Source organism: Scatophagus argus, chromosome 22 (genome assembly GCF_020382885.2).
Source record: "Scatophagus argus isolate fScaArg1 chromosome 22, fScaArg1.pri, whole genome shotgun sequence".
Classification (NCBI taxonomy): Eukaryota; Metazoa; Chordata; class Actinopteri; family Scatophagidae; genus Scatophagus; species Scatophagus argus.
The window spans coordinates 2,610,700-2,623,801 of record NC_058514.1 but is presented as its reverse complement, the minus strand read 5'-3'; the positions used below and the strand labels follow the sequence as shown (position 1 = coordinate 2,623,801).

The window sequence follows — 13,102 nt, the reverse complement described above, 5'->3', positions numbered from 1 at the left end:
CCAAATACACCACAGCGGAAAACTGCGTGTTACACAACCAAACCCTGCTTTTATGCGCTTTAAAGCTTATTCTGATGTAACAGTATTAAGCTAAAGGTGTCTGCTTTAATATGTACATCAATCAATCATCGTTGGTAGTTAAAATTAAATTGAACCAGTCGTTTTTCGATGTTTACAGGCAGTTATTTTATCAAACAGCCAATATTTACCCCGCTATTATTAAAAGGAAGAAACGCTAGGACCGTATAATAATTAAAACAATTAAACGGGTAATGTTGTAAAGACGTGTAGCTACAGCAGCAACACAACATCATTAGCTGCTCCTGTGCTTGAATAAAAAGTCAACACACCAAATTTATGATCGTGTATAACCTTTTCCTTTTTTTTCTTTTTGTTTTTGGCCCATTTCTTTTTGTTCCACTTTGAATTTTTTTTTTTCTATTTAGTTGGCAATCACTCTTCTCCAAACAGCACTTGGGAAATAGCCTGAGATTGTATTATTTTTCAAAAGGGGCCATCTCTTATCAAAGTCAACAGTATCCTCTAGTGGTAGGAGCGCATTGCACCACAGCTGACAGGCAGACAAAGACTGGAACATGTTTTCACAAAGACAAATAAACAGACACATTTTAGCACAACAACCCGTAAGAAGAGCCCCAGTTACGGAGCAGTGTAGGCCTTGAAGGTGTTGGGCTGCGGAACCTCTCTGAACTCTCGGTGTGAAAATGCCTACAGAAAATGAAACCTCCTGAAAGCTCCATCTTTACCACCGGCGGGCTGAAACACGAGGTTTGCTGGGACATTTGCTCAAGACTTAGATTAAATTAAAGAATCGAGTTCCGTTGAAAGTAGGAAGTTCCTCGCGAGCTTTCTGTGTCACAAAAGAAACTCAGAAGTCTTTTTGTCCACCCAGGGAAGCCTGTTTAGTCACACACATCTCCCTGGGAACCCCCCGAAAAATACCCGACTTTCACCGAAAACCCGGGCAAGTTAATGAAGCAAAAATTTCTCAGCAGGTCACGTGAGTTGGTCTGTGTTTGTATACCACCATGTTATGTCTTCCCTTATTTGTCTGTTTGTTTGTTGTTTCAGCATATGGCTTTCATATTCGTTCATATGAGGTAAATAATAAAAAAAAAAGATTTTCTGTTCGTCGTACAGATCAGAAGTTTGTAAATGGTACGTTTAAAAGGAAACGACGTGTGAAGGCAAACAAATAAACAGATCAGTACGAGCAGCCTGCTTTGGAGATGAGGGATTCAGGGTATTTCTCTTTAAATGTTGGTTTCAAGGCATGAGGTTCTCAAACCACCTAAAGGTTCTCCAAAACCTGAGGGGTCACCACGTCATTAAAGGGATGAGGCTGAACGAAGTGGGAAGTTAGGTGTTGTATTTACGGCCGCGCATGCGTTAGGTGAGGGCTCGTGAAGACGCGGGACGGGGACGCCCGCTCGTGCCGGTGTGATGCCGCTGGAGGAACAGATGGTCGGAGCGTGCGCCGTGCTCCGTTAATCTGCCAGAGAAGAGGCTTTTCCAAGCACGCGGGAGGAAGGATTAGGCTACCACACACACGCACGCACACACGCGACCTGTGCGAAGGGTGCAGGCTCACATTTTGGCAATAAACCATTCAGGTTATACCGGGTCATAGTAAAATCATGACCTTGTTCTTCTGAGAACCAGTCCGAGGGCTTTCTGTACTCAGACAGGCTTTGGTTTGGTTATGCTTGATTCCAAAGTCTTCAGATGTGTCTTCAGGTTACGGTGTCCAAACCTTCTGTCTGAGCCGGAGGAGACCTTGTTGTCAGTTCGTGCGTGGGAATACATTCACGCATTTGTCGTTCATGTCCGCTACTGGATGTGGCGGTGCTCAGTTTATTCAAGCAACTCGTGGCTACTGGCGTCATTTGAGAGCCAAACTCAGTAAAGAATTTGGCCACTTCTGCTCATATCGTTTCATATAGCATCCAGCCTTCACTGAGCTGCATACTGCAGGCCTACCTGTTGGCTCAGTGCTCACCTGTGAGGCTCCACGTGTGCGATCCTCCACAGTCTCTAAACTGGAACTCATTTGACACACACCATCTCCGCCTCCCACGAGTGTATTAGGTCTAAGTCTAAATGCAGCCCAGTATTTTGATGAGGGAGGACCTGCGGCTGGCAGACTTTGAACCTGAACATTTCATTTATGACATCTTCACGCGAGGCGACGATTTGCTTGGTGGGCCCTCGTCTCGCGCACTACAAACAAACAACAACGTAAATGAGGCTCTGAGGCGGCCTCGCGCACATTCAAGAAATTCTGCCCGCGCGGTCAAATTAGGCGAACCGCGACAGGAAGCTAGGTGAACGCCCCTTCAAAATATAAAGTTGGAAATCGGAGTCAAGAGGTTTAAGGTTTAAGTTGTTGGCTTTTTTCTAAGGTTGATTGAGATGTTTTTGTTTTATATGACGAGGGGGGATTCCTTTGCAAGGGACGCTTGATCAAGAGAGCAGCATAAACAATTGCAGACAGAAGATAAAAAGATAAAATTATACTATAATCATCAGTTAACAATATTAAGAAGGGGGCAGTGAGCTAAGAGCATGATTTACAATGCAAAATATTAAAAAGGACTGGAACCGAATGTCAGCAATATGTTTGTATTCTGTTATAATTTGCAGATGACAGATATTTTATGCAATTTAGGAATAATTAATATTTAGAATTAATGTTTAGGAAAGACTGTTGACTGTGTCACCTAAAAATGAAAAATATAGGTGACTGCAACCTGTGTGTTATTTAGTATGTATAACTATGTTTTGTGTTTGATTGCTTGTTGTTTTTATTAGGCTCTTTTATTTTTCAATTTAACTTTTAACTAATAAAAACATTATCTGCTGATGAATCTTTATGCGCGAAGAGAGATCTGACAAAATGCTGACATTTAAGATTGCATAGCCTAAAAATACAAGTAACAATCTCGTCACTGTCATTTTGTATTTCTCTGAAGCCATTCCATGAGAAAAAGCTGGTGACTTTTATGCTGAAATATATCTACAGGAAGTTAGCCTTCCCGCTTGGGCTGCTTGACCTTTGGGTTCCGTGTTTTCGTTGTGACAAACATGGATGTGAGTCAGATAATCGATCTTATTTGTTTGTGCATCATAAGATGCAGCATCAGCCTCTGGAAACACTGAAGGAAAACATTTAACTTGAATCGATCGCCGGAAGTTAAAATCTGGCGGTTTGTTTTTCTCGAGTTAAGAACGATTAAGTCCTCCTTTGCCCACCGAGGGAGTGCTCCTTTTGTCTCCAGCCGCCGTCCTGTTTTTATCGTGTCAACATGGACATGTACGGATACAGCGGGGTCTTTCTGGTGAAAAGATTCCTGGACGGTGATGATTTTGAAGTCACCAACATGTCCGACATCAACAAGGCGAATCCTCACGGCTGCGATAACGGAGCTCTGACGGACAGGTTCGGCGTCTTGATCCAGGGACTCCTGGCTATCGTTGCCTTCAGTACGCTGATGTGTAAGTCACGTTACAAACGTCGGGTGGTTCTTGTCTCCTAAGACACATTCAGCTCCACACTCTTATTGTGTTTATTCACGGGGAGGATGCACGAAAGACAACGGGCAGGAACTTGCTTTTCAAAGGGATACGTTAGTCCACGTGGCGATTTGTTGACGTTTGTTTCCGCAGACCTCTTCATTAGCTCGGCTCCAAATTCCACCGACAAATATACTAATCTAATATTGCGTTGCCTTTTGTCAAGAAGACATACAGAAATTTGGCACAGTTAACACATAGTTTGGCCAATAAGGGTTATCATGATATTCCGGCGTGACTTTGGTTCTGTAAACATAACACATTATGAAGGTATTTCAGCTCTTTTCTTAATTGCTAACGCGGTGAATATCTTCCACGTCTTCAAAATGTAGCGTTGCCACAAGTGGTAGCGATGTGTGTGCACCATTTACGTAAGTGCACATTTCTATAAAATTGTCTGCGGTTTGTAATAGAGCTGTGCGCCGAATTTGCTATTAAGACCAACCTTACCAATGAATAAATAATTATACCAAATGTTATCAATATGAGTACCTATTAGCGAAGTAGCATCACAAATTGCGATGTTCTTAAAGGAAGTGTCATGACTTCTCTCCCTCTGGCAGAATGGCAGGTTTTGGATCCAGGACATCCTCGCTCTAGCCTGTTAAGCCTGCCAACAGTGTAAAATCTCCATATGTTTATTCAGTGAAATTTAAAATTCATACACAATAAACAGAATACTGGCTGCTGTTCAAGGCATCTGTCATGATTTATTTAAAGAAACTTGAACTCCATAATGAATGTGTCTCTGCAGGTTTTTAAATATGATGCAGCCTTGTAACTAGTAGTTTTGACCTTGTAGGCAGCTTTAAGGCAAACATATTAGAATTTTTTTTTGAGTGCATTGCTGAGGGTGGAAATAAGATGGCACTTTAAAGGCAGTGTGTGGATTCACTGTGAACAATGGCCATTGACAGCTAAACAACTTGTGATTCAGTGGCAGCTGACTTGGAGAATGCTGGGCATCTCAGCAGTTTCGGCACCACGGGGTATTTTTAAAGCGGCTGCAGCAGTTATAGCTTAAAGGTGTCTCTAAAAACTGCATCCTGTTCCTTCAGTTGAAGCTTGTTATGGTTTGTTTTCATGCACAAGCCCTCAAATTTAACCTCACGTGTCCAGTGATGATTTCCTTATGACTTCTGTGGACTAAATGCCACTTAAATGCCAAAATGCTACACTGAAATGCTCAAATACACAAATTCACTTATTCCATGAGCCTTTTGGCGTTTGCTCTAATAATTAGTGCACTTTCAAAAGGTCAGTGCAGTCGTGTTGATTTCATCAGCTATTCAAGCGGGCGGGTTCAGAGCAGTTGAAGACTCATAGCAGTGAAGTGTTGCAGAATTAGGCCAGGCCTTGAGGGTGAGTGAGATCAATGAGCTCTAACCTCCACTCAGTTACTTATTAGTGGAGAAATCAATACCCCCCCCCCCCCCCCCCCTTTCCTGCTCTCAGCACGAGTGTCGTTCTTGGTCAGTGCACATGCATCTGTTAATATTTACACCAAATTATGTTTGTGTGCAGCAGAGCAATAAGAGCCCTTCAGCTATGATCACAGTGGCGGTATGCCAAGTGAGAGCCGAGCCTGCACCGAGCGCCCCTGTGCTGCTCTGTGTTTGCAGTGCTCTTCCCCAAAGCTATTTTTGGGAGTTTCCCTCCATTGATTTGCCATTATTGCTGTGCTCACATAATCCAAATGAAGGCTGAGTGGCCACCACAGCTTTTCAAAGCAAAAGTGTATGTTTAAGGGCGGGTAAATTTTAACATGTTTGTGAAGTGAGACGTTTGTTGGCCAACTGACTTTCAGAACAAATGTTGAGAAATCTGCTCTGGTGCCAGTTTGTGCAATTTCTGTTTTTCCAGTCTATCATGACAAAAAAAACATGCTTTAAATAAACTTAAGGGAACAGTTCACCTAGAAATTAAAATGTAGTCATTGTCTCCTCACTCCAAAAATGTTTATTGACATTTAAAAGCAGAAGCTCCGGAAATGTTTTGTGGACTAAGAAACTTCACCTGACTTTCCATCAGCGTGTGGGTGAGGAACTGGTGATCATTTTTGGGTAAACTGCTTCTTTAATCCAGTTTATTTGTGCATCCAGCATCCTCACAGCTTGGAGGAAATAAATCTGGACTTGAATAAGATAAGATAAGATAAGAACTTTATTGATCCCGCTGGAAATTGTTGTGCCAGGGTTGCAATACAAGGAAGCATACAAAAGTAGAAAGTAATTTCCCCACAAAAAATAATAAAAAAATAACAGAGTATGTAGTATATACACGAATGAAAAACATCCGTCACAGTTTCCTGAAGCTCAAAGGGACAATATCTTGTGGTGTCAGATCAATAGTCCAAAATCCAAAGATATTCAGTTTACAAGGATATAAACAGAGAAAAGCAGCTAATCTTCAATTTTTGAGAAGCTGGAATCAATAAATGTTGCTTTATGAATGACTTAAACCTTTGAATTGATAACCAACGTTGCTGACTAATTGCTGTAAAACAATCCAGATGGAGCCACCTTAAATGGCTCAAAAAACGCTCTGAATTCTGGAAAAGTATGAATACTGATTCTCTCCTTTGTAGGTCAGATGCTTTTAAATCACACTTCATACTAAACACCAAAATAAACTCCACCAGGAACAACTGGGAGTTCACAGAAGGAAAACACGTCTGCAGGAAGTCTCAGTCCTGTTTTCACATGCTGAGTCATGTTCTCTGACCTTGTGAGATGGCGAGATAGAGGAACAGTGGGCGTCTGTTCGCCCTGAGCCCTGTGGGGACGATGAAGTGTTGTGGCTGCGTGAAACAAGGTCGATCCATTTGTCCTCACCCCCCCACTTGCCCTGCAGAGAGACTAAGACCACTGTGGAGGTCAAACAAGCTGCGAAGAAACTGTTACTTGGTTCAGTGTGAATGCTGTTGATTGATTGATCTCTTGTTTGTCTGCAGTGAAGAGGTTCCGGGAGCCTGTGGGCATCCGACGGCCGTGGAGGATCTGGTCAGAACCTTTAAAGAAGTTTTCTCTCCTACTTTGACTTGGCCTACAGTCTCACAGTTTACACACTTGAATGGACAAGTAAAGTCTGTTAAAATAAAGAAATGTTTGTCAAGCATCGATAAAATAAACCAATTTGGACATTGAAAAGCTTCACATTTTCATACAGGATAATTAATTTCAAAATTCATCTCCTATGTTGGCTGCAGACATGAAGAAGTCAAATCTGCAAAAAAGAGTCTCAACGTTGTTCGTTCTCTCTTTTCCAGGTTTTTCGACACATCCAAGCAAGCCATTGGTGCTCTTTTCATTCACTTTGCCAACGTCTTCCTGTCCACGCTCACCAAAGAGGACCCATGCTCCCTGTGAGTCACTGATTAGCACAAACAAGTCGCGTTGAGACGAGGTTCGGCTGTCAGAGACGTCTCACTGAGAACGTCGTTATCCTTTTTTTTGTCCAAAGGTACCTGATGAACTTCCTGCTGGACGCCACGTTGGGGATGCTGGTCATCTGGCTGGCTGTGAAGCTGGTGTCCAAACTGGTGGAGTACAAGCAGTGGACGCTGCTCATGTTTGGAGAATACGGTGAGTGAAAAGTCGTTTGCTTTGAGCTGATCTTCTTTTGCCACAAAACGTTCAAGTGCTTGAGTTGTCAGCAAAGGAAAATGACACTTAAGATGCAGCTCTGGTTTCTGCCACCGGAGGGCCCTGTAGACCCACAGGAGGCGCACATGCAGTGGAGCCAGCATCTCCAGCTGCAACCCCACCTGGAAAACATTTCCAGTGGCATCAGCGAGGGTTTAACTCCAGGCCGGCTCTTACACTCACACTACTGTTGGTTTTTCTTCTGCGTTCCTTCCTTTTGTGAGGGAAAATCTCACTGAAACAGAAACTGATTATTCTCTTTTATGCTCAGGGTCGAGTTTACGTTTGATTCCCTCGTTCTGTTTGAAGAGAAAAACTAAAGCTTCAGAGATTGTCTGTGTTCATGAATAATGCAGCATCTGAGCTCCAGGAACACACCGAAATGATGATCAGTGGTTTGTCTGTCTGTGCGTCTTCCTCCTCCCTCCTTCCTGTCTTAATGACAGACTGTCCTCCTTTGTGTCTGCTTGTTGAGACACCTGTGTCACCTTCTGGAAAGGTTCAGGCAAAGCCTGGAAAGCCTATTTAATTATCTAGATGAAATATTGGGCTCCACAAGTGACGGGCTGTGCTTGAAATCTCACGTATGTGCAAAGAAATGATGTAAGTGTATGAGATAGCCACTTGGCTGATGTTCCTCCGCCTCTCCTCCACCCTCAGGTGACCCTCCCCAGGCAGCAGCGTGGCTGGGGCAGTGCGGCATCTACCTGCTCATCATGGTGCTGGAGAAAGGTGTGATCAGCCTGGTGCTGCTCGTCCCCGGATGGTCCAAAGTAAGGAGATTGTGCAGCTGCGTTCAGGTCCTGTGGAAAGATGGCACCCTGTGACTTTATCATAGTTCTAACTTGGAGGGAAAATCTCATTTTATTGTAACAAACAGAACACGTCGGCATCCCAAAGTGACCCTGTTCAACCAGACTACATGAGAAAATCAGCAGATTTTAATAGTCTTCCAGCCTTTTCTCTGGCAGATGAAAGTCATCGAGACTCGGACACAGAATGACTTTCCTTTTGACTCTAATGTAAACATGGAGGCAAAGTGGATGCATTTGAAGGACGGTTTGTTTGCATGACATCAGTACAGGGGGGTCATATTTTTTTATTCAAATTAGCTCTTCCTTTAGCAACATGTGCCTTTCTAAAAAGGATAAAAAGAAAGTTTGTTTGTTAATTCCTTTTTTTTTAGCTTCCAGATAGAAGCATGTTCCAGTTGTCCCCATGCTCTTTGACAAAGTCTAATTATAAATTAGAGTATTATTAATAGTAGCGCTTTTCTTCTGGTGTGGGGAAGTTGAGAGTAGAGTTGTGTCCCTGCGTTCTTCGGTCTGCGTCTTCCTGTTTTCTGGTTGTTTCACGCTAATCTTGGGTGTCCACCTCGAAACTGTGGCGTGGAAGGGATTCTGTTATTAGAAATATGTTCATACCAGACTTCATAATATTAGAGGAATTGAGCTTTTTACTGAAAGATGCTAAAGATGTGGTATTGTAGTTTAATCACGTACCTTTTTGGGTTCAGAGGAAGTATAGTCAGCTGATTGTAAGGCCTTGTGTGTGACATCGTTGTTGTCAGGGTGTTAAACCCTCCGTTCTCCTGCTGCAGCTGCAGGAGGTGTTGCTGAGCTACATCGCTAACCCGCAGCTGGAGCTCGTGCTGGTCATGCTCATCGTGCCCTTCATAGTGAACGTGAGTCGCGCTGCCTCCATCTGTCTGTCACACGTTACTGTTAAGGTCTAATAAGAAGTGAGCTAAACTTTGTCTCTCTGTCTCCCCCCCTCCCCCCCGGTAGTCCATAATGTTCTGGGTGGTGGACAGCCTGATGATGAGGAAGTACAAGTCGATGAAGAGCCTGGACGACTCGTGTGACGAATCGGTGAAGAAGGCTGACTCGCTGCCGTGGTCAAACAGCGAGGAGTCGCAGGTGAGAATAAATGATGTTGGTACTAGAGGCTGAGAAGAACGAGAACACAAGAACGAGTTCCTCGAATACTAAGTGGTTATTCTGAGATACTAACTCATAATTCATGTTGAAAACATTTAGGAGAACATGTGTGTGTGTGTGTCTTTATTTAGACTCCAAATGGTGTTCAAAGTTTTAATAAAACAGAGTAAATATCCTAAAAACAAGTTTAAAAGAAGTCCAGACCACTTGGGGGAATCTGAGACTCTGGCAGTCTCAGGCCTGAAGGACGATCGCGTCTGATGTCATGGAAACGTGCGATGCAGTCGGTTCCCAAACAGGAGTGTGACAGTTTAACATCTTCCCTTTCTGATGGAGAGCAAAGACTTTAATGTGTGTGAAAATGCTGGTTGATGGTTGGTGTGTCCACACGGTCACGCTGGGTGTCAACCACACCTGCTGTTTTGGGAGATAAGCGCAGGATGAGCACACACGCACACGCACACACACGCCCACACACGCCATACGGATTTCCTCTCCACACTTGATTTAATGATGAACGAGCGCAGAGGACTGGTGTTCTTAGAAACACTGAGTCAGACTCTTCTCCCCGTCCTCCACCCTCATTATCGAGTTGGTGGATTCTGGTTTTCTTGTGGGACAGTGTCTCACTTTACAGTCTGTGCAGAAGCGAACAGTTTTTGGACAAAAGCAGAGCATCTGTTATCATAATGTTGGTGAACCTTTTCGATCACCACAACGTGTTTTTTCTCTTGTGGTAATTACTCATGCGGAGCTTTTCTGTTTTGTTTGTGTTGCTTAAACATCTAAACAAAACTTTTAAAAGTGGATAAAAGTGACAAATGAAATATTAAAAATTACCTTGCAGCCTCCGCATATCAGCTGTCTTGTAAGCAAAGAAACAAGTTTTGCCCCTGCACAGAAGCCAGCGTCGTCAGGAAAGATTTAACCAATCGACACCAGGACAAGTGACTGTTGGCGGCACGACCCTGGTGTGCAGCGGGACGGCAGTGTTTATCCCTCCCGCCTCTTTCCTTTTTCCCTGGTCTTCTGCCAGGCAGCCATAAATCAAGCCTTCATCCCGGGAATAAAAGTGACATTTAGGAGTTGTTTCCACGCGCTGATGTTATGGAAAGCGGAGTGAGGTGGAGGAGGGCGGCAGATAGAGACGCATTGACTGGGATGAGGTGGGGGTGGCGGTTGAAGCTGTGGTCACAATGCCGTTACAGAGGAGCTGATCACACTCAGATGTTATGTCATCCAAATGAATGTTGGATGTTAACTTTGTCTTTTCAGATTCGGTGAGTTTACAGATTCTGAGCAGAGTTTGGAAAATTCAGACTCGCTGCCCCCGTCTTCATCGTGAGATCTGAAACTGTTCTGCTCTTTAAAGTAGACTTCATAGCAGCTTTCCCACATGTCAGATCTTAACATAAAACAACATATGGAGCTTTATAATGCCTTAGATGTTATCGTTGTGGAATTTTGCTCCTTTGGGATTTGAACTGCTGTTGGAAAGTGTCTTCAAGGCTGCGAATAAGCGGGGATATTTTCCGCTTCAGGTCGGGAACGCAGAACTTGGTGTCTTTTAGCTGATGGTTTCGTGCTGTGCTGTGGTGGCCTGAGTCTATCTGACTCTTTGGTCTTCTCTCAGGTCCTGCTGGCCGTCGAGACCGACACGGACGAGGCCTCAGAAGGAGAGGAAGAGCCCGGCGATGTTGCACCGGTCCCCCATGTGCAGTATTCTGGAGGACCACTGAGACCCAGCTGGGTGGTGGTGTGAACCCAGGTGATGTGACCTCCTACCTGTCCATCCACGATCTACACACACACACACACAGAACACTCTTTAAGAGCCTAAATATGAGCAAAAGATAAATCAAACCTTGTATCATTATTGTTATTAAAGGTCCAAATATCAGCTTTCTTGTAAGCGAAGGTACAATTTAAAGGTCATGTGACCAGTGAATGTGAACACTGCAGCCTGAGCTGCCTTCCTCCGCACCCGACGTGTGAATACTTACAGCTGACTGTGTGTGTGCGTGTAAATCAAACAGCATTTATGGATCTCGAAGCTCTTTATCCTCTCACCTTGCTGCCTCTCAGAACATCAGAGGAACCACGTCTGAGCGCGTGTGGAGACAGATTATTAAGGAGTGCAGCAGCCGCAGGGTGAAATGCAGGCGGTAATGACGAAGTCTGAAATAAATCTCCACACTGGGGACTTTTGGGAATGATGTTGCCCTAAAGAGGCTCATTTATCACGTATCATATTCCAAAGATGAGCGAGTAAGTAAAGTATATACGTAAGTGCTCTAAGATTTTAATCTGTCAGATATAATCACTTCAAAACCACCTTTTTAATTATAGTAATTCCTCCATGTTCTGCCTCTGGCTGCTCATTTTAAGGTTGAAAGGCGGATTTTGGTCTTGTTTTTAAAAGCCACACACTTGTTGACTTTACTTGGCTGCTGCAGTCATGACAGACCAAACATGTTGAAAGCGTGTGGGACGTTTGTAATTCTTCTTTCCAGGCTGCTTTTTCAAATAATGTGTATGTTGGCAGGAAGTAGTTTCATGTTGTGGTTTAAAGGACCAGTTCACACTATGTTTGCTGTCTACGATGGAGCACTGGGGCCACTGCTGGGAGATTTTCAGAATAATCGCAGTCACGGTCACAATTTTGAGTAAAAATCTACAGATTTTAGGAGGAAAATTTGGTGAGGAAAACATTAATATAACAAGAGCAAAGTCTTCAGTTTACAAGATGAAGACTGACGGCACCTTCATGTCTTTGTGCTAAATATGAAGCCACTGACAGCTTCTGATTAGCTTAGCTTAGAATGAAGACTGGAAACAGAGGGACAGCTAGCCTGCTTATAAGTATTATAATTTCACAGAATGTTATGTCCTTTAATACGGTGAAATTAAATATTTTTTAATAACACTAATATGATAGAATTCAGAACCACAGCCAAGCAAATGTTCTGGAAGCCGTACTGAGTCTTTGTGCCAAGCTAAGCTAATCTCCAAGCTGTGGCTTCATGTTTAGTGGACAAATATGAAAGTGGAATCAATCTCTGTTTGTCTTTATTCTTGTTAGTGTTTTCATAAGATTTCAGTTTTGTTTTTGGAACATTCTGACAATTCTTTTCTCAAATTCTAATGAATTTACTCTGAAAATCTCTCGTTTTTCTCCCCCACTACGAATGTCCCCGGTCCTCCATGGTCCCCACGCCCTCAGTGGGATGATACAGTAGCTGTGTGATAAACTTATGGCACATTTTTTTTTATTTATTCTCTTAATATTTTATATGTATATGACTTTATATATTGTGGTCCGGTCTGTGGTAACAGCACTAGAAAATGGGAGTTTTTAGTGAATAAAGCAAATGAATTTTGAGTCGTCGCCAAACTACAGGAGGTAAATAAGTGCATGATTGATGTACTTTTCTTTATATATTCTGTTTATTTCCATTCTTCTGTTACAGTACAGACTTCGTAAAGGTCTACGGCTTGTCATACTCCGTCTGTAAGGTTTTATTTTGTATTCCAGTGTATTTGTATATTCTTTTTATAAGCCATGTGGATAAAGCGGCACAGCTCGTCCTGAAGTGACGTTAACGGGCTGTGAACTGCCTCGGTGCTTCTTACCGAATGTATCTCTTCAATCTGTGCTGCGAATAAAGATGACTGACACACGAGCCGGTGTTTGGTGTTGAATTCCTGCGGCGGCCGCGGCGAGGCAGCGCGATGACAGACAACATGAGCAGGACCTGGCCAGAGCACACCTGTGTGGGTGGAGCCAGCAGCCCTGTGACCTGCAGCTGATGACAGGGAGGACTATGGAGTTGTGTGTATGTGTATGTGTGTGTGTGTGTGTGTGTGTGTGTGTGTGTGTAGTCATTGGCGCTGGGACAAGGGGGCTAGTTACCGGGGGGTTGG

General features: G+C 43.5%; 2 protein-coding genes across 3 annotated transcripts in view; one reads left to right on the top strand and one right to left on the bottom strand.

Moving 5' to 3' along the window:
• The window catches only part of sfmbt2 (Scm like with four mbt domains 2), a 44,556-nt gene extending 42,485 nt beyond the window's left edge, over positions 1-2,071 (bottom strand). The window contains exon 1 of one of the 2 annotated variants that reach the window (XM_046379696.1): positions 2,021-2,071. The gene's annotated coding sequence lies outside the window, so the exon portion shown is untranslated. Of the gene's footprint in view, positions 1-664; positions 947-2,020 lie in introns of those variants that run through there. The other variant, XM_046379697.1, reaches the window with a different exon arrangement.
• A 973-nt stretch (positions 2,072-3,044) lies between these two features.
• On the top strand, positions 3,045-12,861 carry tmem110l (transmembrane protein 110, like). Its single transcript, XM_046379701.1, has 8 exons — positions 3,045-3,516; positions 6,548-6,596; positions 6,863-6,958; positions 7,057-7,178; positions 7,899-8,011; positions 8,839-8,922; positions 9,026-9,157; positions 10,812-12,861. Exons 1-8 carry the CDS (start codon positions 3,327-3,329, stop codon positions 10,938-10,940), a joined length of 915 nt encoding a protein of 304 aa, XP_046235657.1. The 5' UTR covers positions 3,045-3,326; the 3' UTR covers positions 10,941-12,861.
• The last annotated feature ends 241 nt before the right edge of the window (positions 12,862-13,102 follow it).

Excerpts from the sequence above, each read along its gene's own strand:
- tmem110l (XM_046379701.1), top strand. The coding sequence starts at position 3,327 with ATGGACATGTACGGATACAGCGGGGTCTTTCTGGTGAAAAGATTCCTG. Across the intron at positions 6,597-6,862 it reads CGACGGCCGTGGAGGATCTG|GTTTTTCGACACATCCAAGC; the intron begins GTCAGAACCTTT and ends TCTCTTTTCCAG. Across the intron at positions 7,179-7,898 it reads GCTCATGTTTGGAGAATACG|GTGACCCTCCCCAGGCAGCA; the intron begins GTGAGTGAAAAG and ends CTCCACCCTCAG.